Here is a 25,252-nt window from a genome sequence, read left to right on the forward strand (position 1 = left end):
TCCATTCAGAGATCCTGTCGTGGTTTAACCCCAGTTGGCAACTGAGCACCATACAGCCGCTCGCTCACCCTCCACCCCGGTGGGATGGGGGAGAGAATTGGGAAAAAAAAAGTCAAACCTGTGGGTTGAGATAAAGACAGTTTAATAGGACAGCAGAGGAATAATAATAATAGAATATACAAAACAAGTGATGCACAATGCAGTTGCTCACCACTCGCTGACCAATGCCCAGCCCATCCCTGAGCTGCCCCCCGGGCCAACTCCCCCAGTTTATATACTGGGCATCACGTGGTATGCAACAGCCCTTGGGCCAGTCTGGGCCAGCCCCCCTGGCTGGGCCCCCTCCCAGCTTCTTGTGCGCCTGGCAGAGCACGGGCAGATGAAAAGTCCTTGACTGCTATAAACACTGCTTAGCAACAACTAAAATATAAGTGTGTTGTCAACATTATTCTCATACTAAATCCAAAATACAGCACTCTACCAGCTACTAGGAAGAAAATTAACTCTATCCCAGCCAAAACCAGGACAGATCCATAATGATAAATACATGGACATGAACTTCCATCATCTTCAGGACTTTCGCACAAGTGTCCCGTGTAGCTGTTAGAGCATTTTCCCTCTCTTCCCCCTCACAACACAAACCCATCAGTCCCCTGTAGCCCCAAGTACATCCACAACATCTCCTTTATTCTGCTTCAACAATCTTTTGAATAAAACCACAGAAAGAAAACTTGCTGCTTCACAACCTTTTATCATTGAACTTCATAGTCCGTTCTGCAAATTAAAAGTCCTTACCGTTGAGTCATTAGACAGCAACAATGAAATGATTTTTAAAACAATAAACTTGCCAACAATGTCTTTTAGAATGAAATAAGATGCTCGTAACCCGATCATAATTTTCCTGATGCGACTGTCTTATTCAAGAGTCACTGAACCACCGTGAATTCCTGGTCTCCGTCAACAACGGCAACGCTCCAGCCATCTGCCAGCCTAAGATTTCACATTCCGGGGGCGGCTTTTCCCGTGGACCGAGGTCCCCATCAGCAGTAGCGTGGAACATCGCGTGCTGCTTTCTCTGACGTGCTTCTCCAATTATACAATTTCCCCTTTCTCTAAACGAGACAAATATGGCAGTTTAGCGGTATTACAGGGTGCAAGGAGGGGGGTTGTTGCGTTCTAAGAGAAACAGCGATTTTTGTGGCTATTAGTTATTATTTGTACTTCAGTAGTAACCAGAGATCCCGGTCAGGCCTCTCCCTTTACTGTGTTTAGGAGTGTACAAAGATACCTTAACATCTGTCTCCCTTTAAGGGCTTTTAAGATTTTACGTCCCGGTCTTGATCATTCTCTGAAGAGAACATTACATAAAATACACCAGGAAAAACACGTTAAGCTTTTTCAGACCCCTGAGTACAGCATGCCGGTTGCCTGCTTCAGAAGGACGCGACCCTCACCCCGCAGAGCTCCGTTAAGTTTAGAACTGGGATTAGTTTCTTTTGCCAGGCCTGTGAAGGACAACCTGAGGCGTTTATAAAGCGGGAGGCCGGGGTTGGCTACCGGGAGATTCGGGTCCCGGCCGGTCCTGGGGGGCCATGGGGCGAGTGAGAGGGCCGGCACCGCCGGCTGGAGCCCGCCCCCGGGGCTGGCGGGGCTCCGTGCCCCGGCCCGCTATTCCCGCGGCCGGCTCCGCCCCGGCGGAACTGCGGCGGGAACTACCGCTCCCAGCGAGCCGCGGGGCGGCGGAGGGTCGGGCCAGGCCGGGCCGGGCCGGGCGGCGGGAGCGGGCCGCGCCCGGCGGGCCGCAGCATGGAGAGCCCGGCGGTGACCTTCACGCTGGCCTACCTGGTGTTCGCCGTTTGCTTCGTTTTCCCGCCCGACGAGGTGCGCTCGGCGGGGCTGACGGTGCAGAGCCTGCTGGCCGCCTGGCTGGGCAGCGAGGACGCGGCCTTCGTGCAGTACCACCTGCGGCGCAGCACCGGCACCATGCTGGCCCACTCCCTCCTGCCCCTGGGTGAGCCCCGGCCGGCGGCGGCGGGGAGGGAGGGCCCGGGGCGGGGGGGGTGTCCCCACGGGAGGCGGCCCCCACGGGAGGCGGCAGCCCTCAGCCCCGGGGGTGCGAGAGGCAAACCTCTTGTGGCGGCTGTCACCCGCCGCCATGGCGGGAGCGAGGGCCTTCCTCAGCGGGGCCCGCTTGTTGGGTGAAGCAGGTTACACCGTGCGTCTTGGAAACAGGGTATTTCAGCATCTCTCGAGCTTCTTTGTGATGTACACCCTAAACTTCATAACTAGTTGGCTGCATCAGAGAACCTGCAGTTACAAAGGAACAGCATTTTATTTAACCAGCGAATGCAAATCAGCTTCCTTTAGCTTATAATTCTGCCAAAAGTAAGTGTCATCTTACAGGTAATTTTATTTAACCTGCAAATTCAAATTAGCTTCACTTCGCTACATAATTCTGGTAAAAAATCAGTGACAGGTAAGAATTTACCTCAGATTGTTTAGGACAAGACTCTTGAATTTGAGTTATCATCCCAAAGTACAGTAGCTCTCCTGGAGGTGAGCTCACTGGCTAGATAACTACGTGTCAGGGTATGTGTTTATGCATCTACTTAATCACTTTCTGAAAGTAAGTCTTTCTCCTTGCAGGTTATTACCTTGGTATGTGCTTTGCTGCACCTGAAAAACATCTTTGTTTTTTCTACCTGGCTTCAAAAGGATGGAAAACTTTCTTCTTCTTCGCTGTTCTCTTTCCAGCGGTCACCAGTGCCCTGGCGTATTACTGGTCACGGAAAGGTTGGAATAATCATCCGTTAGCCCGAACGCTCGCTGTTCATGCTCTCCCGCAGTCGGGTTGGAGGGCAGTAGCTTCTTCCATCAACACAGAATTTAGGAGAATCGACAAATTTGCTACTGGAACGCCAGGAGCAAGGGTTATTGTTACGGACACATGGGTGATTAAAGTGACCACCTACTGTTTACACGTTGCCCAGCAGCGGGACATTCATTTGACAGTGACAGACTCCAGACAGCATGAACTCACCCCAGACTCCAATATGCCTGTGCAGTTCCTCACCATCCGTGTTGCCAGTATTAATCCCTACGTGAAGGCATTTGATATCCGGTAAAACAGCTACCCTGTTATATTATATATATGCGATTTCATAGTGCTAATGGAGTGCTTTTGTGCAGATCTGAAGACTCCTTGGGTCTTGTCCCTTCCTTTTTGCTCCCTGCCTGGTGTTCAGAGATGCTGTATGCGCAGTTCTGCCATGCAGTGCAGTGAAGAAAGGTTGTTTAGAAAGACTCATATACCTACAGTATTGAATGCACAGTGGTTAAACAGAGGGACTGCCCTGTTTGATCCATTCTTAGGAAGAGGATTGTGCTGGATGCAGAAAGAAGTAACTGGAAAAACTTTGGTGAAAGATGGAGAACAGGAATGAAAGGGAGAAGCTTTGGTCTTAGAAATTTTGGGGGAGGACAAATTTGTCTAAAACTGGCTGTTCCCCCATGAGTTTTTTTTCCTTCTTGTGCTCAAAGCTCATAATTTTGTCGCTGCTCAGAAGAGTTCTCGCTGAGCTACTGCAAGCTAACTGCCCTTAAAGCAAGGAAGTAATTTTCGTCCATTTCTGATTTATGTGTTCTTGTAGCAGTAAATCAGAGCACATGCTGTGAACTGTTAGGGCTTGTTTTCCAAGGGTCCATGCTATTTTGTTCAGCAGTCTCTCTGTGTAGCTAGGCAAAAGTACAAGTTTTGCAGAAACCTGTTACACTGCTTAGAATGGTGCTAAAGTCTTTGTTGTTGTGTCATTAGAAGGAGTACACAAAGCCATGCTGGTGCTCCTACAACTATTATGTTTGAAAAGGCATTTGGGTGTGCTTGCTGTAAAGTTGTACGTCAGCAGCATTTATTTATTAGGTAGTTAAAAGCAGTCAGATCACCGGACTTGTAGGTGAGCGGAGGGGTCCTGGCAAGTATGAGGAAGGCGTGGAGGTGATTGTGTTAGATATCCAGGTGAACAGAGCTCAGAACGAGAGGTTAGTTAAGGTAAGTGTGACAATCCTGAGAAAAGAGGAGACTTATAGACCTGTGAGAGTGGTGACCAAATAAGTGTTAAACAACTAATGATTTTCTTCTGTAAGTGCTTCACTGCCAGAGTGATAAAACTGCATCCCCAGCTGAGAAAATCACGGCTGCTTTGGCAATTCCTTTTAGGGAAAAAAAATCCAAACCCCAGAATTTTCTTTTGTGGCTAAACAGCTCTCAGAAAAGCACTGAGAAGACTGTTTGAAAGTTTTTGTAATAGGACGTGACAGAAATAGCAAATCTCTGCTAGAATGCAGTCATACAGGATTTAAGAAAAGTGCCATACGACAAAATTCCCCTATTAAGGATATAGGATCATTGTACATATCCAGAATCAGAACTGGATACAGTGGGATGTTTCTGGAAGAAAAATGCTTTTGTGTAGGCAGGCCACATTTCCCTGCATGTTCAAGGTGACTACTTCTGCTGCATACAAAGGTCTCTATTATTTGCACAGATAGTATCTGTTAACAAACAACATTATCCTATAATAGTTAAAACAATGGAGACCACAGGGAGCTAAAGCTAAGCCAGCGTTGCATTGTACTGGGCTTCGGGAACTCAGCGAGTGGTAGGAAGAACAAGGAATTTCAGGGCGATGTTCCCAGGGCTTCTCCATGAAAGCTGTTTAATGAGTGGAAACACTGAGCTGGGGAGTTCTGAATCTGCAGTTCAGAACTGTTGCATTAAAAAGGGGTAACAACAGTAATGTGTCCCTACAGGATCTGCACGAGGTCTCGTGTGCCCCTTGAGGTCTGCGGGCCTCACTTAGAGACACTTACTTTAGCAGAAGCAACCTAGTGTGAAACACAGCTTCTTACAGCGTTAAATCAAAGTGTAAGTCACATCCAGCAGCTGCTTGTAACCTTTGTGAAATTTAGGTTTTATCTAAAATTGTATCATAAAATCACAGAAACTGATACTGATTCATATTCTTCTGATAACTTGCATGTACTATATCACCATGTGATACGTCACCTGATATAACTAATTTCTGTCCTCGGGAATTTATAAACTAGAATTTAGATATAAGTAAATAGGCATTAAGAAGGTGGACAGAAATTGTGCATGCAGTACTTTACAGTTAATGCATGATTTATGTGCCTGTATTGCTTTTGTTCACGCTGATTACTTCAAAAGCCTTCCTTTATTTTTGTATGATGTTTTAGCTACCCTGTGGCATATCCTATCGCCAATCTGACACAGATACGAAGAACAGCGTGTTCTGTTGTCTAAGTTGTGTCAGAAACAACAACTAAACAGCAAAAGAAAGCAAAAAGCTCACTGTGTATTTATTGTGACGACTATGTACCAACCTAAATAACTCTTCTGTGGATTTACTTCTCTGAGGTTAACCTCTGCAATGTACTATCAAGGTATTTGAATAGATAATTAAGGTAACATTTTCTTCCATCTTTTCTTCTTCAGGTTGAATTCCACAGAGTACGGGGAGCTCCGAGAAAAGCTCCGTGCTCCCATCAGCAATGCAGCTAATGTTGTGATCCATCAAAGCCTTAGTGATTTATTTCTAGAAACCTTTACATCTCTGGTGGAAATTAACCAGACGTATCCTGTTCCAAGCACTCAGGTGAGACTTTTTGTCCACTGTAATAATTACACTTTTCAATATAGGTGAGCCTGTGATTACTGTGTGATTGAGAACTGTTTACTTAGGGCTGTCGCAGGCAAATTATTAAGAGAAGTCGTTGTGGGGTTAACCAAAAGGTTTTATTAAACACTGATTAAACAATGATTGAATGATGATTAAATGGTAATTATTAAATGATGATTATTAAATGGTAGTTGAACAGTAATCAAACAGTAATTAAATGATAATGAAATGATAATTAAACAGCAGCCAAACACTCTACTACTTACTGCACTTCTAATAATTCAGCTAGCTTGTATACAGTATGCTTTAGATCTAATATAAAATGTGGCTTACCTCTCTGGAGATAACAGATGCCGGGTAAGGGATCTCTCGGTCTCGAGGACTAACCTTGAGAGGCGTCCTGCCCAAGGGGAGATCAGTGGCGTGCAGCCCACTGCCATTCAGGAGAGCTCAGGGGGCTACAGATATTTATAGCGTAAAGTGATTTACTCATAGTCCAATCCCCCTTTGGTGAGGCTGTGCAGCCATCGCAGTTTTAGTTTCATCTAGTTCCGGGTCAGGCTGGCACCGTTAGCTCCTGATAAGACGTAGCCTAAATTCCTTAACTTCGTCAGAAAATACGGCCTAGCACAGTTTCTCAAGGTCTGCACAGCAGGGCTGACTCCACTCAGGCCCACTCGTGGGTGATGCCTGAGCCAAAGTGCTGTTCCCTCAGTCAGGGTGGGTGCCTCCGTCACAAGGGCTCACCTTCCATTTCAGTAAACGTGTAATAAATGTAGTTCTGGCTGCTTCTTCTGTTCCTTCTATGAGGAGATGAACTGTATTGTGAACATTACATTTTTGAGACATGAGAAATGTGCAGGGTGGAAGAAAGTCCTCTGTAATCATTTCCATAAAAATTTTGCTTGAAAACATTTGGAAATTAAGAAGTTACATTTCCAGAAAGTTTATGGGGAGCTAGAATCACAGCTGTTGTTACTGTTCTTTTGCTTCATTTATTTTTGCTCCGTTACCATTCAGTTTGCTCCATTACATCTTGCTTTTCTAGACAGCCAGGTTTTGCTGGATCTTCTGCTGAAATTAATTAATGATTCTTAATTGGGGCTTGCTTTAATTGTAAATAACGCTACAGAGTCCTTCCTTCAGTAATATTTGAAGAGACCTGGTCATTATTATACTTGTGCTGCAGTCAGAAGTGTGACTAGAGCACTGTTCAATGTACCAGGGGTAACTAATTAAACTAGTTCTGGTGACCTTGCGGTAAGCCTGTGTCAGATGTTCCAGCCAGTGGAGTACTTGGTATCTTTGGTAGTGTCATTGCAGCTTACACCGTGTCTTCGCTGTATGGTTACGTGAACTTGCTAAAATAAAACTGGATCAGATATGGCTGCACATAATGTGATTGTGCGTTCTGACTGCAGTGCCAGTGTGTAGTGAAAAGAGATGTTCAAAATAAAGAGAAGAAACTATTTATTTGAGAGAGTTGCTTTCTTTCAGGGCTTTTAATTTGTGACACATTGAAGTGTCAGCTGAGCTACCAAATTTTAGTTTGACATCGAGCGATAAATAACATCAGAAACTATGATACAGACATTAAAAATAAAACATGGGATTTTTCCCTATTCCAAAGCTCCATGAATAAGTTGAAAAAGTTAGTTAACCTTTCTATGCTAGAGTTTTTCCTGCCTAAAAACTTAGGTAAGCCCCAATTTCACAAGCTAAAAGCTGATACAGCTTCTGAAAGAAGCAGTCCTGCTTCCCACACTCTCTTCATCCCCATGTTGACACAAGACTTTGGGGGAAATGACTGAGGTGAAAAGAGGCAAAGCAAGATGATCTGCTCCGCAGTCAAGCTGCCAGCGTGGTCGAACAGACACTTGAGCTGACAAGGGAAGAGACACTGGAGGTGGGAACTAGAGACCACAAAGCAGAGCTGCTTTTTTGTTACACCAGTAGCAGTACGAAGAGGATTCAGGTCTCCATGCCTGTTCAGTGTGTTGTCTTCTGAACTTTGTCAAGTTCTTGGAGAGCTTTGGCTGGAAGACACATGGGAAATGCTAATTATTAATTGTAAAACACTTCATAGCAAGATGATCTCCCTATATGCAACTGCAAGTTCCTGTGGCATAATTAATGGTGGGGAAATATCAATTATTCCAATATTATCCAAGAAAAATTAAGTAAATTTCTGATCCTTCAAGATGAGTGCCCATTGTGTTCAGTAGAACCCCGATTTCCTCTGTTATTTATGTCTCTTACTTACAAACATGGAAGGTATGAACAGCCATTTGCTGTAATAAGTGGTAAAACCTGTTTGCTTTGTTTATTTTCCATACTTTATATTGGTATGTTTTTTGAGAAATAGTATGTCCGAATGCTAAAGATGGCTGCTTGCTTACCTTGCTCTGGCCGTTGTGCTCTGGAAACAGGTGGAGCTCTTCAGAGAGAGGAAGAACAAACATTTATTTTCAGTCATTTTTGTTTAATCAGTCTCATGCAGCTGTTCTGGGTTTTCTGTTTAAAGAGATTCATTGTTCTCATTCATTAGAGGGTGTTCTGCTAAAACACTGGAGATTGAAACTATTTGGTATCTTCTGGAGGGGCAGTTCTGCCTTGAGGCTCTGCCCAACTCACGTTCCTGCTATGCTTGTGCGCAGATCATTTTCTAAAAGCCTTCGAAGAGCGATAACAAACCATTCTGTGCAGTTCATAATTGTGACACTTTTCTCCTCCTTTAGGAGCTGGAGCCATGCATAGGGTGTATGCAGACTATCGCTAACATCAAGCTCATCAAGAACTGCCAGGAGCCAAACGAAGGGGAATGCCAGGAATGCTGCTGTCGTCCCATGTGGTGCCTCACCTGCATGGGCAAATGGTTTGCCAGCCGACAGGATCAGCAGCACCCAGAGACCTGGCTGTCGAGCCAAGTGCCTTGTCCAACTTGCCGAGCCAAATTTTGCATTTTAGATGTTTGCATAATACGATGAATAATATTGGGGTATGTTTTAACTTTTTAAATTTGAATGTATTTCATAGTGGGTTTGGTTAAAAGGTCTGTTAGATTTGTTTCTGAGACTTCATGTTCTACGAGGGTGCAAACTCCAAAGCTTTCTTTTACAGTGTTGAAAAGAGATGTAAAGCTTTTCAGTTCCTCTCCACTTTTACCTGTATCTTTGGGTTTTATTCACCAGTTTCTGGATATTTTTTTTTTTACCCCATCTTCTGCTTTCTTATGTCTTGGATGGAATAAGGGTATCCCTCTATATTTGCAGTACTATTCTCTTTTCCAGTTTTAACGTCGGTTAAATTCTTTAAATTTTTAAATTTAACTTGGGGTTTGATTCTTTAGTAAAGGGCTAACTGAGAAAATTACTTTGGTTAGACTTCATTGCTACTTTTGTTCTTCTTTAATCCATTTGTAAAGTTCTTATTAATCTTTGCAAGTGTTCACCAAACAAGTATACCAGTTGTGTTTCTTCTGCTGGTCCCCTCCGCTTCTAAAGGGGATCGGTTTCTGTAGGCTAAGGAATTTAATCCCTGAAGATGTACAACTCCCATAGGGACTTTTTATTCCATTAATCTGCCTCTAGCTTATTTTTTGATGGATGTATTTATTTCAAACAACAGAAGGATTCAGAAACATACCCCATTTACCTACACTGCCAACGCTATGCATCATTAAATCTGTTGGTTTCCAGGAGCTACATTGCTTAGGGTTTCGATGGTCTTTAGGTGATGGACTTCTTTTTATACATTTGAAGGGAGCGCAGCAAACATTTGAACTGTCTAAATACTCTGAAAGAATGCTCAGCTATTTCAAAGCCTGCAAGCTTTTTCCGAGGGGTAACCTTTCCCCTGAACGAGATGCCAGGATCACAAAGGTGTATGTTGCCATGCTAGATGCCCAAAGAGTGACCATCATTAACAAAAGTCTTTCAGGCTTGCAATTCAAAGACTGATCATAAGCAGTAGTCATTGTTTTAATATTCATAGGGTACTAATGCACGCTTCTTGATCTGATCTGCATCAGAATAATTTGTAAATTAAAATCAAAACATTTTCCATACATTTAGGAGAGCCCTACTCCTAGACCTAAATGCAGGGCTTAGTGTTCTAGCTGTCCATCACGCCCTTCAATGAACGATTATTTGGCAGACTGCTTGGTGGAGAGCCTCGAGCTGCTGGAGAATGTGTGAGTTCTTGCGCTGACCTGTGCGCTGCAGGGGCTGAGATGCAGGTATCGGCCTGCTTGGACTGTCCACCTCAGAGGGGCAGTAACCTCAGGCAGACAGGTGGGTCAAATAGCGAGAGAAAGTTATATTTTAATGCTTTGGTCTAGGAGAATAAAAGGCCTAATACCTCCCACCTGTATAATCAGAAGGATCTTATCAATAAATCACTAGCATAGATGACATGCCAGTGGTTAACTGAAAACGCCTTGATGACCATGATAGGGAAAACTGCTGTGAGCAGGAATAGGTGGCAGGATGTTAGAAACGGTACAAGTACTGGAAGCACAACCACGAAAGATTTCCTTCAGGTCTCAGCCTAGCTACGGGTTGTGTGGTGAATGCACCCAACCGCGCTTAGAGACGGCCAGCCAGGAAACGGTTACGAATGTGGCTGTGAGCCGTATTTTGGAGAGAGATAAGGGATGGAGAACAGATTTGACAGCATCATTTGAGAACTGACATAGATGTTATATTGTTGGTGTTGGGTTTTTTGTTGGTGTTTTTTTAATGACATGCACTTATAAAAGTCCAAACTGTTTGGGTTTAAGGACACTAATTGCTTGAGCGTATCTCAGTTGTTACATATACAACATTTACTATGCAATTACCTGTACTACCTATTAATAAGGGTGATTTTTCTGGTTTTCATTACCTGTTGTTTTGGATTGTATAGAGTGAAAATTTGACACTGAGACTGGATTAGTCTCTCTTTCCCAGAGAGATCTTAAGTGGAATGCCCTTCTTCATCTGAACAGGATTAAATTGAGTTCCTGAGTTTCAGGCAGATTTGTTGACAAGTCTGAACATTAATAAAAAATCAAGGAGCTGATCAGTGATGGAATTTAAAACATTTTCCAGTACTTCTGTGGGCAAGTTATTTGGAAGTTTGAAATGGTCTCTGCAGGATTTATTAACCTTTGGAAGATTCTTACAGGGCCAGGTGGTGTCACCTGACATGCACCTCCTCACTACACTGCAGCCTTTACAAATAAGCATTTTGTACCATTTTCTTCTGGAAAGTTTACATAATGTGGCACAGATACCAGGTTTGTTGTCCTTGAAATAGTTGCAGAAGAGAGGGTAGGATTTTGGAGTTGTGGTTTTGCCACTGACAGTCATTCAATTCCTACAGCTCTTTTCCTGTTTGGAATAAAAATATTTACTGTAAAGATGTGTAAAGTTAACATGGTAAAGGCCGTGAGAAACTTAGATGCATGTAGTTGCACATGGTTTTATACAAGAAAAACAGGCCAGTTGCCAATAGTATGTCATGTAATAAGAGCTTTAGTCTCCCAATTGGTTGTGCAGTCAAATTTTTCTTTACAAAAATCTACTTTGAATTGATTGGAAGTTTCCATTTCAGTGGAACTTTGCTTTTATTTATCTTACTTCTTTTGCCAATATAACAGTGTGAGCAAGTAACAGTCATAAATGTATAATACTCTTGCATTTTTTAATGGTAGTGCTCTATCCACAGAAGTGCCTCTTAGAAATCTTAATAATAATTACCAAAATAAAGATATGATTTATGTTAATAATAGTGCCTGGCTTAAATTCCTTAAAACAAGCATTTTTTTCCCAAGTTTAAATTCTCAAAGTAATCTGGCATGCCGCCAAAGTTTGTAAGCTTCTTAAAGGCTGTGTTAGAGAACCAACTTGTTAAAAATCCCTATGACATATCCTTCTTGGAGACAGTAGAAGGAGAAACCGTGACCTCTCCCTGCACAGTCGTGTGATATCTTGTCTTGAATAAATCACTGAACATGAAAATAATAGAGTATAAAAACAGGCATTTGTCTTCGTGATAGCTTCAGATCATCATCCGAAGAACCACATGCACGTATAGGGCTGTTTCTAGAGAAGATCTCTGCAGTAAAAAGAAATACATTGCCTCCCACCCAATCCTGATATGTTTCTTAAACATAAGGGTAGGGTTTAGAATCGGTCTTTTTACAGCACTTTTCTAAGAAAAAAGTGAACCAAGTAATGTGATGGGCTAAAATATTTACTTAAAGAATTTTCTTGAATTATTAGTGATTTAGCATTGCTTTTTCAGCTGTGTGTATGCTTTTCCACATCACTGACTTGTGGGTAGGCAATGTTAATAAACTGAAGTATGTTATATAAATGTAATGTCATTACGATAAGACAATCTATATGCGGGCGTGCAGTGTCGGTATAAATACCCCATATGTATGTATACATGTATAGCCCAAATTTCCATATGTGCTGCCGCTGAACAGGTGTTTCTGAAACATGGGCTGTGGCTATATTATTTATTTCCACAGTTGTGTCATTTCTGTAATTATAGCATTCCAGAAAATATTGGCAAAATATGTTATCTGTTGATTTTTTTAGGTTAACATAGTTTGCTAACCCAAAAAACGCATTTTGTCCAAGCAGGATATATTTTGAATCCATGATATGAATGCAGTTGTTTACCATGAGGCTTGCCATATCTTGAAACCAAAATACCAGGTTATTATGTGATCTCTTTAGTATAACTACTTTTATTGTGTTGAAACTTGGTAGACTGCAGCTACTTACCATTCCAGTCCTGCTAAACCTCAGTAAGGCATAGAACTGACTAAAGTTCCGAGTGCCATTTCTTACAAAATGTTGACTTTGAGATATATAAGGCGTTGAGATATAAATATTCAAGCTCTGACATGCATTACAAGACATTTTCTTCCAAAGATATACTGCAGGGTTTGTTATTTGTGGTGGTTTTTTTTTTTAACCGAGATAGCTTACCTGTTTTAAAATGGACAGTATTATTTGGATAGCCTTTAAGGAAAAGGCTTAATGAATACATGTAGTTAATCTTAAAAATCTCTGAAGAGCTGAATAAAAGTACAGTTGGTTTTATGTAAGACTTCTGGTTTTCATTTTCAAGTTATATTTACCAGTTAAAACTTCATATGGGTGGAAATCACTCTGACTTGTCTGCATACAATGTTTTAGGTGAGAACATGTGCATACGAAGAGGGCTTAAATTCTCCTGAAGGTGCACTTGGTAATTCCTTCTTTGATGAATTTTCCTACTATAACCTGAATGCAGAGGGTTGCGTAAATGAAAGAAGGTGTGTAAAATCTATGTACGTATCTCAGGCAAAAAAACCAAAATACTTGCCATAACTAGCGGGGGGGAAGGAGTGACACTGGATGGCATGAAATCAGTAGGGGCAATGACGAGAAATTTGTCTTTCCAGGGTAGCACTGGCATATAGCAATGATGTGTCCTGTATAAAACCAATTTTTTATTGTGGCATTGCTTAGATATGTTAACAAGCACAGGCAATGGAAGAACGTACTGCCCTCCATTAAGAGTACGAAACGTGGGACGTGTTTCCCTGCAGCGTACGCTGTGGCGCCCGTTGACCCCCGTCGCTGAGCCGACTTCTGTCCCCACATCCAGCAGATGACCAACCTGGCCAAAGCCGAGGCCTCGGCTGACGAGTGAGGTAACGCCCTGACGTCGCAGCTGGGTTTTCGCCAGACGGGCGAGCGGAGCGGCCCGGGGGCCCAGCCGCCCCCCGTTGCGGGTGGGTGCGAGGGAGAGGCCGTGAGAGAAGCGGTGCCCTCGGCGTGAGGGAAGCTGCGCCCTGCCGCCTCACAGCAGCGTGGGCAGCAGGGCACGACGCCCTCCTCCCCCTTCCCCGGTCGGCTTTTCGGCAGGAGCAACCGATCCCCCCTCCAGCCCAGGAACGCCGTGGCCCTTTCCCGCTCCCTGCCCGCTGCACCTGGACGTACCCTGCAGTGAGTCTGTGCGCATGCGCACCCCCCCCCCCCGGGCAGGACTACGGCGCCTGCGCGCTACCACCGCGGCCGCCCCGGGGAGGCAGCGCCGCGCCTGCGCGCTGCCGGGCGCAGCCATGTTCCGCCTCGGCGGCGCCGCTCGCCTCAGCCATGTTCCGCGGGCAGCGGGGCCTGCCGCGCCGCGCCGCCGCCGGCGGTGGGGACCCGGCCGGGCTGCGCAGGTGGGAGCTACCGCGGAGGGCCGGGGCGTGGCGGGGATTGCTCCCTCAGGGCGGCTGCGGAGCTGGCGGGGCTCCGGCGTGTGGGCGGGGCGGGGGTGTGGCGCTGCCTGTCGCGGGGCTTGCAGCCTTCGGCCTCGTCCTCCTCGGTAGCCGCGAGGGGCGGCGGGCAGAGGCAGCTGCTGGCAGCTTGGCGCCGTCCTCCTGCCGCGCCCCGCGGGCGGGCGGCCTGGCCGAGGGAGGCTCCGTGCGGAGTCGCTGTGGTCGCGTCTGGCAGCGGGGAGGGGGTCGGGCGGGGAGCGACGGCTGCGCCCGGCCCGGGCAGAAGCGTGCGGGCTCGGCGAAACGCCCCGGGTCCGGCTAGGAGCCACCGGGGCTCACGCTGGAGTGGGCGGGGAGTGCGGAGCACTGGGGATAAAGACACACTGGGATATGTCGAAAAGGCATAATTTTCAGTTAGCATTTTTCCCTAGATTTTCAAATAGCGTTGTGCCTAAGGCATGCTAGGTGTTGTGCTCCCCCCGCCCTGTTTCTTTTAAGTCTTGCAATTGAGTAATTGTTGCTGAGGGTGGTTAGAGAAGGGCTTTATCCTTTCACTGCTTTTGCGAAAACCGAATGTGCTGCAAGGGTCCTTTTGCCTCGCTCCGTGGTTGGGAGTAAGGCGTTTGCGCTGTGTGTCGGTACCTGTGAGCCCTCCGGGAGCAGGACGCTCCCAGAGCCGGTCAGGGCGGAGGAGGAAGGGAGAGAAAACACAGGTTGTTAATCCAGGATTAAAATAACAAAACCCTTCCTTCCCTCTCACTTGTTGACTTAAGAAGCGCAGAGACCTGGCAGGTGCAGAACAGCAGGCTTACTGTTTACTCGCACAGATGGAACAACAGCGTGTTCACTGCGTGGGGTTGTACAGGGCCGTTCTCCCAGGCAGGTGGTGGCTGACCTGCAGGTGTGCGCCTCGGCCCAGAAGCCAGGCCTGACGTTAGCAGATGCTGTGACGGTGTTTTGTTTACTAACCTAGCATTTAAGATGTCACAGAACCGAAGAGGAAAATGTAGATAACTCTTAAGCAATCTCTGGCTGTCCTTCCAGCATGTTGCAAGCACCCCACTCTAGCTCCTTTGTCCCGTGCTTGCTTGTGAGGACTCTGCAGCAGCGTCTGGTGAAGAATTGCCTGTGTAAAATTATTTCCACATAAATGTTTGACCTACTTCTCCTTCAACCTGCTGCTTTCCTGTGTTGAAGCGATGTTTCTATATTTGCCTCTTCCACGAGTTTAGTGCTGGATAGAATGGTATATAAGTGTCAAATAATGCATTGCTGACAGAGGACAGTCTATGAATGTTGCCACACGTCAGCAGTTCCATAAACACTGGTGACAGTCCTCAGTTGGGTATTTTCCCCCCCCCCCTTTTTGTCTGCAAATAGAAAAAGGATAAACTTCTGGTTATCTAAATGTTAACGGTTTATTTTAAAATTCTAATGTCTTAGTTGCATTAGTCAAAGACCTTTTCTCAGCAAATGCATTGTCTAACACCTTTGTTAAGTTAGTGTTGCCTGAATGAGTAAGTTGACGCAAATCACATATCTGTGCCAAATCAGCATTTTGTAATTATAAATGATGATACTCGGATTGTCCATATTTGTTTTGTATAGGCAATGTTCAGTGACTACCAGTGACTTGATTTCTGATGAAAATTCTTATTTTCTAGTTCTGTGCAACATCCACACTGCTGCCATCAAGAACAGGAATGTAGAAGTTGGAATGATTCAGATTCTTTGGTGTTTGACGAATATCAATGTAGGCATTTAGACCAATGGCTGGAGAGGTAAGGAATAAATGTGAAGTTTTAAATCTTCACTTCGCTGCACTGTTTTCTTTAGGAATCCAACAAAACCTTGGATGTGATGAAATTAAATGTTTTCTAATAATACAGTAGCATAAAGTTAGCAAATGATCTCTGCATTATGCAAGAGTAGACCATTCAGTTTGGCTAATTGAAATACATGCCATAATATTAGCAAGTATTTCATATGAAAGAGAGAAATGGTATATACTGAGGCAGTAGTTTAAGCCCTTTGTTGCTGAACTCTTCAATATTAGTATAAAACTCCCGTTGAAACAATATGCTCTTACTTTTTATGCTTTGCTTATGCATCTTTATGTGTAAGCGTGGGCAAACCATGATGTTTGTCTCTGCACTTGACAGTGCACTCAGTATATTCAGCTGTACTACAGTTTTTAGTAAATACCTTCCCGCCCCCCCCCCCTTTTTGTAGTCCAGTACTGAGGACAATTTGAGACGAGATCAAATTTTATAGGTAGGAAGTTCTAGGAGTATTTTGCTTTGCTTTTGGATATTGTAGACTAAAGAGACTAAAGACCTCAGGTGGAGGAAGTGGTTGAGATTGGTATCTTAATGTCTGACAGGAAGTATGAAAAGTGGTGAGTGCTTGGGTATGTGCAGAAAACGGAGTTAGAAGAGATGAAATATTTTACTGAGGGCAGATGAAAACTTTTTTTATATAATTTATATGTCTCCGAGTATTACGTTATATGAAAGCGATTGTCATTTCTGATGGCGTGTTTAATATTGAATCTTTTATCAGTTAATATGAAGTTAATAAATCATAGAATCACAGAATGCTTTGGGATGGAAGGGACCTTTAAAGGTCATCTAGTCCAACCCCCCTGCAATTGGCAGGGACATCTACAACTGGATCACGTTGCTCAGAGCCCCGTCCAACATGGTCTTGAATGTTTCGAAGGATGGGGCATCTACCACCTCTCTGGGCAACCCCTTCCAGTGTTTCACCACCCTCATTGTAAAACATTTCTTCCTTATATCTAGTCGAAGTCTACCCTCCTTTAGTTTAAAACCATTCCCTCTTGTCCTGTTGCAGCAGACCTTGCTAAAAAGTCTGTCCCCATCTTTCTTGTAGGCGCCCTTTAAGTACTGAAAGGCCGCAATAAGGTGTCCCTGCAGCCTTCTCTTCCCCAGGCCGAACAACCCCAGCTCTTTCAGCCTTTCTTCATAGCAGAGGTGCTCCAGCCCTCTGATCATTTTTGTGGCCTCCTCTGGACCCTCTCCAACAGGTCCATGTCCTTCCTGTGCTGAGGACCCCAGATCTGGACACAGTGCTCCAGGTGGAGTAAATGAAGTTAATAAATGAATCTTTTGAAGAGCTTAGAAAAGACCCTGTATTCAGGAGTGTTTTCTATGTCTTATGATGCTATCATAAAAAATATTAACAGTATGTTACGATTGTGAGTCAACTGGATGTGCTAGTAGCATTTTGTGTTTCTCTTTTGCTGAGTAGATATGTTTCTTCTTAGTGTGGAATCTTTATGTTGTGTTAAAATGACATTGGCAGCATGGATGGTAATCTCATCTGTCGATGTGAAACCGTTTAGGGAAAGTAAGATTATAAGCTAAATCTACTTCTATATTACTTACATTAAATGTTGAGGCATTAACATTGAAAGAAGTCAACAGACTGAAAGGAGAATTCAGCACTTCAGAATATTACAGCATTATAGAGTTTTCATTTATTATATTTTTGAAGTTAATGAGGAACCTGGTGTTTCTTCACTCAGAGAACATCAGTGATCCAACTGATTATTTAAGTAAGAGCTTCCTGACTCCCTTTTTGGCTTTACACAGCAGAGTTTACATTCTTGAAGTGATACTTTGGGATATGATGGTGTCTGACAAAATGTTAGTTCTGCTGATGTGATGGGCATTTTTCTATTTCGTAAGCATCTCCTCTGTCCTTTACAAAGTCCTTAGCTGATGACAGAGAGCAGTGACTAGACTGATGATTTTGACCTCAAGTAATTTCATGAATTGTGCTCTTTCATGGAATGGCAGTATTGAGAAGGTCCTCAAGTAGCATAGAGAAGCATTTGCATTGGCTGATCTGGGAGTATTTCAAGAAATGGTCAGGTCTATGTTCTGACATGAAATTCATTTCATGACTATTTTCTTTCCCTGCAAAGTAAAACTGGTAATCTTACATCACTGCTGAAGGTGACTTGAGCTGAAATGTTTCAGTTTGTTTGACTTTGAACTGAGCAGGGGCCTGCCCATGGTGTTACAGTTGTGAAGCTGTTTTTGTCCATTACTGAAGTTTCTGTTCATTAAATACGTCATGAGGAACAAATGTTCATATTGAGTTCTCATTATTTTCCAGCTCTTCAACACCAGAAGATTCGAGGCCTCTTTCTAGTTGCCCTGACTGGGAAGGTAGAATTGAAGAAGGGAAAACAATGAGGACATCAAATAAAAAAAAGACGAAGTAGGTATTGAATAATAATTAACTACTGTTGCACTGGTTTTAGCAGTAGCCGTCTGATGAGCTCCGGCTGCTTTACATGCAGAAACAGCCAGGCTGTTTCGTATCAAGCCTGAAGGAAGCCTTAAGGAGAGAGTAGCACTGAGAAGTCTTATCTCAAAAGCTTGTTGTATGATCATTTCAGATTCTCTTCTTTTTCAGCTTAAATTGCATATTCATTACAGCTTTCTGTAAGAGCAAATACTGGAATAGTGAAAGGAAAAATGAAAACCAGTCATTGAGACTTGGAGAGAGAAATGGCTATCAGGTCATTCAAGCTAGCCTCCTTTATATTACCCGTCTTCATTTTATTGAGTTTAAGCTTTTTCATGTTTATATTAGGAGGTTGTTACACATATATGCAATAATCGTGTATCATTTGATTTCCTTGTTGTAAACTAGCTATAAGTTTCTAGTAAGGCAGCTCTAGCACTAGTACGCTCAGGTGTGGGTTTACTTTTTAAAAACCTGAGCAATTGCACAAACTTGCAAAACCTGCTCTTTTGTCGTAATGATTCATTTGGTTAGCACAGCTTTCACTTCTGTAAACTGGTGAAGTGAGTTGTGCTTGCTGTCTATCAGAGTAAAAATACCTGCAGCTCTAGAGTGTTTATATAACTTCTAAACCGTTAAGGTTCTTTTCAACTTAATTCTAATTTTTATTTTTAAGTTCTGTTTCAAGTGATTCTGCTAATCCAGCTGAAAGGGAAACAGATGAAGTGGTTCTGAGGAGAAGACAAAAACAGATCAACTTTGGAAAGAATACCCTTGCATATGACAGATATATTAAAGAAGTTCCAAAGTAAGTTGCACTATGTTGCACATTTCCAAACAAACTCTTATTTGTTCCTAATGTGTGTGTAGGTCAGCACACAGCTTTAGTTGTCTTAAAATTATATGAACAGTAAGTGAAGAAAACTTTAATCAACTGATTTTTGTTAGAGACACCAGGTATTTTCTGCATACGAGCAAATTTAGTTAGGGAAAATTTAAAGCTTAAATGTTCCCTTCGTGCATTGCTGTTGCTAGTAGCAAGCATACTTTAAATAAATTCTGTATTAATCATCTCCCTGTGGCACTTCTGGTGACTGTCACTAGGCCACTGTGAAGTTAATTGATACCAGGAAATGACAGCTTTGAATGAAGACTGAATAAAGCCTTGCATTTAAGTATTGGTAAGGGAAACCAGTCTTCGATGATTCATCAGTAACTAACAAACAAAAACCTGGAATTCTTGCTTTCTCTGTCATTCCACTTTGGGCTTCAGAGTCTGTGAATCGTGGCACTTAAATCAAGATTTCTTAGCCAGCCCCCTCTGCTTACTGCAGAGCTATTGAGATTCAGAAGCTAGACTGTACTAATGTGTGGATGCGCACCTGTGTTCTTGTCTTTTTGTTTTGAGGGTTATTTTTTAGAGGTGTTTTTCTCAATATAGTTTGCTACTTATAGTTGCTAGCTTTCTGTGGATTCTACCTGTAAGAGTGTTGTGAAAATTGCCAGCCAAGTGCAGTGGACACTGCAAGCCTGTTGTTGAGCAAAACTTTAAAGATTAGACTAGATGACTAAAAATCAACAACAGGTATCGTAAATGATTGGAGATATCACACAATATCACGATTACATCTTCGGTAACGCTTTTTCCTTCAGCATCTCTGATTGCTTTGTGAATTGTAATTTTTTTTGTCACTTTGTCATCAGTGGTGTGACTGTGGTGGTCTTATGGTGATGCCCGGCACTTGCATAGCTGTGCTGTGATCAGTTAAATCATAGGTGGAGAATAGGAAGGGGTGAGAACAGTGTTCAGAAAAAACATGGGATAAACTTAAAAAATAAAAAAGTGTTCTGGGTGGCGTTAACAGGATAGTTTATAATACTGTTCCTTAGCAGGGATCTGTTTATCTTACAAAAAGTGTTATGGCTAAGTACATTGATCTGTGAAGCGGGTAAGGGAAACCACTGGCAACCAAGGTACTTTGTGTAATTTAAAACGTTGTTGTAATATGCTTTTTTCCACCCCCAGGCTTAAAACTGACTCCAGTATGGTAGGACTATAAACAGGATTATTTTGTACTGAAGATACAGTTTGAGTAAGCTCTCCAGTAACCTGTGGTGGGCAGGATCTGGGTTTGGGATACCATCTGGGAAGTAGCACTTCCAGCCATTGGGTGATCCCAGACAGCATTGTTATAGCGTCTGCCCAGTGTAGATTCCGTGGAAAGGCACATATATCACTGACGTTTTACCCAGAGAGTGTGGGTACTTTGTTTTCTCTACTCCCAAAGGACAAACGCTGTTTAGAATTATAGCAATCCCCATTGTAATAATGCATGGACAGTGTGGAATAAAAGTTCACTGAAGGTACTTGTGGGTTGACCCCTGCCAGTACCCACACAGCTACTTGCTCCCTCCCTCTCCCCGCTGGGTTGGGGAAAGAATAGGAAGAGCAAAAGTGGGAAAACTGATGGATTGAGATAAGGGCGGTTTAGTAGGTGAAGGAAAGAAAGGGGTGGGGGGAAAGCAAGTGATGCAAATGCAATCGCTCTCTACCTCCCACAAGCAGAGTGGTGCCCCGACAGTCTCTGAGCAGTGGCCGCTTTGGAAGACACCTCCCCTTCTTCCTCTGCCCCAGTTTTTATTGCTGAGCATGACATTAAATGGTGTGCAATATCTCTTTGGGTAATTCGAGTCAGCTGTCCCAGCAGTTTCCCCTCTCAACTTCTTGTTCACCCTCAACTTAGTGGCTGCAGGAGGGGGCAGGGCAGAGTGGGGAAAAAGAGAAGGCCTTGAAGGTGTGCAAGCACTGTTCAGCAATAGCCAAAAATTAGTGTTATCAGCACTGTTTTAGCCATAAAATCCAAAGCACAGCACTACAGGGACTGCTATGAAGGAAGTTAACTTCATCCCAGTCAGATTCAGTGCAATACTAAATACAAAGAAACTGCACCTGACTCAGGAAAACTGAGATAGAAGTAACTGGAGGCTAGGATACTGTTGAAGGGGTATGAGTTATGCTGCTTCTGTTCCATATTTGTCCGTAGGCAGTAGGGATCTGCTTTTGGCAGCTGTCAGAGTGCTGGACTGGATGAACCTCTGGTCTGACTCGGCATGTTATTGTTAGTTGTTGCTTGTGTGGTCTGTTTTTGACAATGTTTTAGAATACACCCATTGCAGTTAAGTGTTTAAAAATACGAAATTTTTATTTATTAGGCTACTGATGCTTGTGTGATCTGATGGACTGAGGATTTTTTTTTAAGAATGAAAATCACGTCCTGAAATATAAATGTTACTGTGTATTTACAGGAATCAGCGAATACCAGGAGTTCATCCTAGAACTCCCAACAAATTTAAGAAGTACAGCCGTAGATCCTGGGACCAGCAGATCAGGCTGTGGAAGATCGCACTGCATGCCTGGGATCCGCCCACTGAAGAAACCTGGGATCTGCAGCCAGTGTGTGTATGGGTGAATTAAGTCAGCACCTGTCTCGTTTCACAGGACTCCTCTGTATTTCCCATAGATCATTCCTAACTGGGAGCAAGAGATCAGGTTCAGAAGTGGGAGTCTCTGTGAACGCCTTTGTTTTCCTTTTGAATTCTGTTAGTCTTCAAGATACTCCCATTATTTAGTCTAAATTCATCTCCAGTAAGGCACTTTGGGGAGGAAGGCTTTTGGTCTGTCTACAGTAGTACACTCTCTTCCCCTGTGTGTTTGCACTGGTCAGCACAAAGTAAAATTATTTTTCTAGAAAGGGATGGACATAAGCAGAAATTTAGTGATTACTGTTCCTTGACCTTGATAACCTTTCCACCTTTCCTTTTTCTGATGTCAGTGGAACCACCTCTCTCCTGCAATAACAATACGTTAAGAGGATTTGAGAAGTGTAAGAAGATTAGCGATAGATTTCTGTGCTCTCTGCAGGAGAATGGCAACTGTGTTCGAGGTGGAATATTTTTTATATCTTTTCAGAACCTTGAATTTCTGTAACAAGGCTAGCTCCGCTAACTGACACCACCTAATACTTTACAAGGTTGCGACTAGCAAATCGGAAGAAAAAGAGTGGAAATCTATTAGCTCCATAACTGCATTGTGTAGTTTTAGCTGTGTTGTATTTGACCCATGGTGGAAGTTGCAGTTGTTTGCACCATTTGGATGTCACATGAGATGAACTGTTAATTATTACTGCAGCTTAACTGTCTTCTGCTTGGAGTGGTAAGCTAGATGGGTAGTATTTTAAATCCTTTTTATTTTTTCCTTTTCTGTTTTTAGTAGTACAGAACCCTCAGGCAGTTCCCAGGAATGGTTCTGCAAAGATCAGGATGTTTCTGGCTCCCTTGTATTAGATGAAAAGCAGAAGAGAAACGACTGTAAAGATGAATGCAGTCAGACTGACTACACACCGGAGAGGTACGAGATAAAACTTTTGTGGTTAACTTATTGAAATAATTCAACACACGTTGATGCTGTCATTTTTTTTTTAGGAAATGTTTAGTGAGGGAAGGCAGTTAATGCTCAGATTCGGAGTTTGGCACTTTTGCTGTTGAATGTAATCCATCACTGGTACAGACCACTGAATGTTGAAAAGTTACCAGTGTTACGGAATTGCATGATTAACAGCAGAAAAAGGCAGTGTTTTTTCAGCTTCCCTGTTTATACAGTGGAGCACTGAGGTTTCTTTAACCGCTGTTGGCAAGTGCTGAACCAGGATACGTTTTTCAGAAGCAAGAGTGACCATCCATAATTGTTAGGCCTGTCTGCAGAACAGCAGGGAGGCTAACAGTGAAGCACGTCGTGCGCTTCCCTGTTCACTGAGATACCTTGATGTGGGGGCATGCGTGTGGAGCTGAAAATGGTTCTGCTTCCAGGTTTCTTGTGCGATTGTGACTGGGTTCACTTTCCAAAAATACAGTGGAGTGATTACCAAAATTTGAGCCATTTTCTGTGTGTTCCTCTGTTGTGACTGAAGAATCATACTGCAAAAGAAGTCTTCCTGTGTAGCATGTGCCATTACTTTGCAGAACTCTGATAAGCATTTAAACAGAGATGAAAAATGTTATGTGTGTGAAATCTGTGCCTTATTTCTGTAGTTCCTGTTCTCCCAATTCTTCTCCAGTATGGAAACGCAGAAAAAGAAACAATTCTGACTCCTCTGTGGTTTCAAAGAGCAAAAACCATTATGTGCATATGTACCACACACTGGAAAGGTATGAAATGATTCTTCATATGGAGATGCATTGATAATAATGAACTGACTTCTGGAATATGACTGGTATTTATCCCTCCATTTGTTAATAGCTTTAATTTTATCTAAATATGTGTGCAATTTAATGAGGAAAGGAAATCATGCCAGAGTAGTTGTGTTGTATGATAGCAAATATTTACTGTGGTCCACTGCAAAGGTGAAGAAGCTTCAGTGTCAGAAGACACAACAGGTTATTTTTTGTGTGTAGATTCAGTTTTGGGCCCCTCATTACAAGAAGGACATGGAGGTGCTGGAGTGTGTCCAGAGAAGGGCAGTGAAGTCCGTGAAGGGTCTGAAGCACAAGTCTTATGAGGAGCAGCTGAGGGAGCTGGGGTTGTTTAGTCTGGACAAAAGGAGGCTGAGGGGAGACCTTATTGCTCTCTACAACTGCCTGAAAGGAGGCTGTAGTGAGGTGGGGGTCGGTCTTTTCTCCCAAGTAACAGGCGATAGGATGAGAGGAAATGGCCTCCAGCTGCGCCAGGGGAAGTTTAGGTTGGATATTAGGAAAAAATTCTTCACCGAAAGGGCAGTCGGGCACTGGCACAGGCTGCCCAGGGAAGTGGTTGAGTCTCCATCCCTGGAGGTATTTAAAGGATGGATAGACGTGGTACTTAGGGACATGGTTTAGTGGTGGACTTGGCAGTGGTAGGTTAACGATTGGACTCGGATCTTAAGGTTCTTTTCCAACCTTAATGGTTCTGTGATTTAGGCAACACTAATGTGTTGTTCTTGATTTCTCATGGAACCTGGTTTCTGCTTCAGAGGTTGTAATTCTGAGATTGTTATGTTTCTGTCATAGTTATTTCCATACCTCTTACATGCACTGCATTCTGCTTTTTGGCATACAGAGTGTGTACAAGTTGATGAATGTTACAGTAAAGGAATGGAGCCCAATGTTCAGTCATAAGTCTGTCAGCAAGTACTGAACCTCGCTGCCTGTTTTATTGTTGCCGTGTTACATTTGCTGCAGGTGTCGCAGAGAATACGTGTTCATAAAAGGATGTAAAAGCAGCTTTGTGTATTTTGATTAAGCTTGTCCCTGCTGCATGAAAGATGGTATGGAAGAAAATGCTTGTTGGAACAACAAGGAATTGGTCACCCAGACTGGGTCAGGGTGAAGTTAATGTTCAAAAATGGATAACAGCAGTGTAGAGTTTTTCAGGCTAACACCTTCTTCCTTCTAAGTTGTTCAGGATTTAAACTATTCCTCTAGCAATTGGTTTTAATCATATTTCCTTTTTTCCTTCTTCCTAGCTTTAGGGGTTGGACTAGATGAATCTTTAAAGGTCCCTTCCAACCCAAACCATTCTGTGATTCTGTAGCTGCTGCATAAGCAGTCTTCCTATAAATGAGAAATGATAGGCTATGTAGAGGAGAGCATGGTTTAACTCTGTATGGAGTTTTGTCAGAACCACAAGAAAACTGGAACAATGATTTAAGTTTTTTGGGGTTTAGTAGACTTTTCACAGTAACCTTAGTAAAAATGTTTATACAGGTATGATTTTTTTCTCTCTACTTAGCCCCCTTATCTTCAGAAGAATTAAGAGGAACTGTGATACAAAGGTCCATGGTTTCAGACCTTTTCACTTTCTTTCTAGTCTTACTGAATCAGGACATCAGGAGGCTTTTTCAAAGTGCTCAGAGTGGGAAGCCTTTGGTGAAAATGACGAAGTAATGACAGTACAAGATGGTATAGAAATAATGAGGTAAATACCATAATGATTGTGGTATTCTCTGTTTATTGCTTGTGCTGTGAAGGTGTCCTTGGGTTTTTTATC

At 43.2% G+C, this 25,252-nt stretch overlaps 2 protein-coding genes across 3 annotated transcripts; both read left to right on the forward strand.

Annotated features, from left to right (window-relative positions):
• The first annotated feature begins 176 nt into the window (after positions 1 to 176).
• On the forward strand, positions 177 to 12,807 carry TMEM129 (transmembrane protein 129, E3 ubiquitin ligase). Of its 2 annotated transcripts, XM_082315938.1 has the most exons (5): positions 177 to 2,011; positions 2,647 to 3,121; positions 5,516 to 5,675; positions 8,438 to 8,697; positions 9,855 to 12,807. In XM_082315938.1, the coding sequence occupies exons 1-4, from the start codon at positions 1,807 to 1,809 to the stop codon at positions 8,684 to 8,686; spliced, it is 1,089 nt and encodes a 362-aa protein (XP_082172064.1). In that variant the 5' UTR covers positions 177 to 1,806; the 3' UTR covers positions 8,687 to 8,697; positions 9,855 to 12,807. The 2 variants fall into 2 exon arrangements, with proteins under 2 accessions (XP_082172064.1, XP_082172063.1); XM_082315937.1 differs by having other exon boundaries at positions 8,438 to 12,807.
• Positions 12,808 to 13,410: 603 nt separating this feature from the next.
• LOC309592489 (uncharacterized protein) lies at positions 13,411 to 25,184 on the forward strand (the record flags this gene model as incomplete). The annotated part of the gene is made up of 8 exons (XM_082315915.1): positions 13,411 to 13,911; positions 15,615 to 15,731; positions 18,097 to 18,201; positions 18,908 to 19,039; positions 21,538 to 21,687; positions 22,502 to 22,639; positions 23,320 to 23,436; positions 24,995 to 25,184. Exons 1-8 carry the CDS (start codon positions 13,841 to 13,843, stop codon positions 25,182 to 25,184), a joined length of 1,020 nt encoding a protein of 339 aa, XP_082172041.1. The 5' UTR covers positions 13,411 to 13,840.
• Between the last annotated feature and the right edge of the window lie 68 nt (positions 25,185 to 25,252).

Source organism: Platalea leucorodia, assembly GCF_965183815.1.
Source record: "Platalea leucorodia genome assembly, chromosome: 6".
Classification (NCBI taxonomy): Eukaryota; Metazoa; Chordata; class Aves; order Pelecaniformes; family Threskiornithidae; genus Platalea; species Platalea leucorodia.